Below are 3,143 nucleotides of genomic sequence, written 5' to 3' on the forward strand. Positions count from 1 at the left end.
TGTAACATCGCGCCCTGCTACACCATAGTGAATCCTAATGGATAACACCAACCATCAACACACGCTCTTTTGGCCTCGATCACAATGAGTAGTGTAACATCGCGCCCTGCTACACCATAGTGAGTCCTAACAGATAACACTAACCATCAACACCGCGAACAATTAAATCTTACACATAAACGCACAATCGTCCCACTCATTAGGACACTATCGCCACCAATGTCCTACAGGTCTCACTCAAGCGAGCTTAACGACCTTTACACCATAACACAAAACGCCTAAGCAACAAAGACTCACGCAGAAGTCAAGGTGTCAAACAAGCAACACACTCTACCGAGTGCAAATAAAAATCACAGTAGTAGGCCGACCACCCGCTACAATTATCTGCAACGGAGAATAAAATTTAGTTAAGGCCTACACTCACACTACATTTAACACAACAGTATATTATACAAAAACAACATAAATGTACCTCATCGTCTCCTTATGACGTTCGCCGTCCCTAGCGTGGGACACTCCACTTTGCGATGCCCATTTCCATGACAATTAAAACACACAACATCGCCATCACCCGATGCCGGGCACTCCCAAAACTTGTGACCTCTTTCGCCAAATTTGAAACATCTAGACGCACTAGAATTCGATGTTCCTTTCCCCACATTACTCGTACCTTCAATTGCGCTTTTAGTTCTCTTACTCGGAGCGCCATATGAGTCAACCGTTCTCTTACTCGGAACATTATTGATCCGCTCCCAAGGATATGGCTCAAAACCCTTAGCCAAGGCAAATAGCTCGGCAAAGGAGTACACTTGCCCAAGACTTATCTTCCCACGTAACTCATCGTTTAAAGCCTTACGGAAATCTTGCATCAACAACCTTTCGTTATTTACGTACTCAGGGCAAAATTGCGCCTTAGACATAAAGGTAGCCCGTAGAGTATTTAGGTCCATAGACCCTTGTCTCAACACGCGTATCTCCTCACGCATTCTTGTCAAGTCGGTTTGCGCTCGAAATTCTTCAATGAATTCTTTCTTAAAATCGCCCCATGACAAACTCATGAACGGTTCTTCACCGACCGTATCAATTTTACCATCCAACCAGTCTTTCGCACAATCTCGCAACAAACTAGTAGTGATTCTCGTTTTCTTGTCCGGAGGACACTCACTTGTACGAAAACATCCTTCGATAGCCGAGATCCAACGAGTACTCACTAATGGATCCAGTTCTCCATGATACATAGGAGGTTTAGTTGCTCGAAACTCCTTGTAAATAAACTCCTTTTTACCGTTACCCTGAGGCTCGATAAGCCTTTTTTCGAACTCTTCTCGAATCGTTTTCACTTGCTTTGCAACCTCGGCTTCAACTCTAGCCGCAAACTCATCGTTGTTATTTTGCTCCTCACTCGATGCACCTCTTCCCGTCGCCATTCTAAAGAATGCAAGAAACCGATTAAACACGAATGAAAATCAACCATACGCACCAAGCCGCCCCATCTTTCTCGACACTCATCGTACATCACTTGTAAACACGATCTGCACCCGTAATAAGGTTTGCAAGTCCTTATTACGCACGCACTTCGTACCAACTCATTACTACAACGACCATCTTGCTCAATGATATAACCCAACACAAACAAATATTCTACGAGATATAAACACACGCAAGAATTACATCACAACACAAAGCCACAATCCTAGTTAGTTCACCTACACACTAAGGCACTAACCAAGTCCCCGTCCGACCCGTTCACCTACAAGTCCTGCAACAAACACATGTTCTATATCTATATGATATGCTAACTTAATGATTTAAAACCTGGAAACACGAAAAACACCGTAAAACCGGATTTACGCCGTCGTAGTAACACCGCGGGCTGTTTTGGGTTAGTTAATTAAAAACTATGATAAACTTTGATTTAAAAGTTTTTATTTTGAGAAAATGATTTTTATTATGAACATGAAACTATATCCAAAAATTATGGTTAAACTCAAAGTGGAAGTATGTTTTCTAAAATGGTCATCTAGACGTCGTTCTTTCGACTGAAATGACTACCTTTACAAAAACGACTTGTAACTTATTTTTCCGACTATAAACCTATACTTTTTCTGTTTATATTCATAAAATAGAGTTCAATATGAAACCATAGCAATTTGATTCACTCAAAACGGATTTAAAATGAAGAAGTTATGGGTAAAACAAGATTGGATAATTTTTCTCATTTTAGCTACGTGAAAATTGGTAACAAATCTATTCCAACCATAACTTAATCAACTTGTATTGTATATTATGTAATCTTGAGATACCATAGACACGTATACAATGTTTCGACCTATCATGTCGACACATCTATATATATTTCGGAACAACCATAGACACTCTATATGTGAATGTTGGAGTTAGCTATACAGGGTTGAGGTTGATTCCAAAATATATATAGTTTGAGTTGTGATCAATACTGAGATACGTATACACTGGGTCGTGGATTGATTCAAGATAATATTTATCGATTTATTTCTGTACATCTAACTGTGGACAACTAGTTGTAGGTTACTAACGAGGACAGCTGACTTAATAAACTTAAAACATCAAAATATATTAAAAGTGTTGTAAATATATTTTTAACATACTTTGATATATATGTATATATTGTTATAGGTTCGTGAATCAACCAGTGGCCAAGTCTTACTTCCCGACGAAGTAAAAATCTGTGAAAGTGAGTTATAGTCCCACTTTTAAAATCTAATATTTTTGGGATGAGAATACATGCAGGTTTTATAAATGATTTACAAAATAGACACAAGTACGTGAAACTACATTCTATGGTTAAATTATCGAAATCGAATATGCCCCTTTTTATTAAGTCTGGTAATCTAAGAATTAGGGAACATACACCCTAACTGACGCGAATCCTAAAGATAGATCTATTGGGCCTAACAAACCCCATCCAAAGTATCGGATGCTTTAGTACTTCGAAATTTATATCATATCCGAAGGGTGTCCCGGAATGATGGGGATATTCTTATATATGCATCTTGTTAATGTCGGTTACCAGGTGTTCACCATATGAATGATTTTTATCTCTATGTATGGGATGTGTATTGAAATATGAAATCTTGTGGTCTATTATTATGATTTGATATATA

General features: G+C 38.5%; 1 protein-coding gene across 1 annotated transcript; it reads right to left on the reverse strand.

Moving 5' to 3' along the window:
* Positions 1–473: 473 nt before the first annotated feature.
* LOC139870420 (uncharacterized) lies at positions 474–1,427 on the reverse strand. Its single transcript, XM_071858231.1, has one exon. It carries the CDS (start codon positions 1,425–1,427, stop codon positions 474–476), a length of 954 nt encoding a protein of 317 aa, XP_071714332.1.
* Between the last annotated feature and the right edge of the window lie 1,716 nt (positions 1,428–3,143).

Source organism: Rutidosis leptorrhynchoides, chromosome 10 (assembly GCF_046630445.1).
Source record: "Rutidosis leptorrhynchoides isolate AG116_Rl617_1_P2 chromosome 10, CSIRO_AGI_Rlap_v1, whole genome shotgun sequence".
Classification (NCBI taxonomy): domain Eukaryota; kingdom Viridiplantae; phylum Streptophyta; class Magnoliopsida; order Asterales; family Asteraceae; genus Rutidosis; species Rutidosis leptorrhynchoides.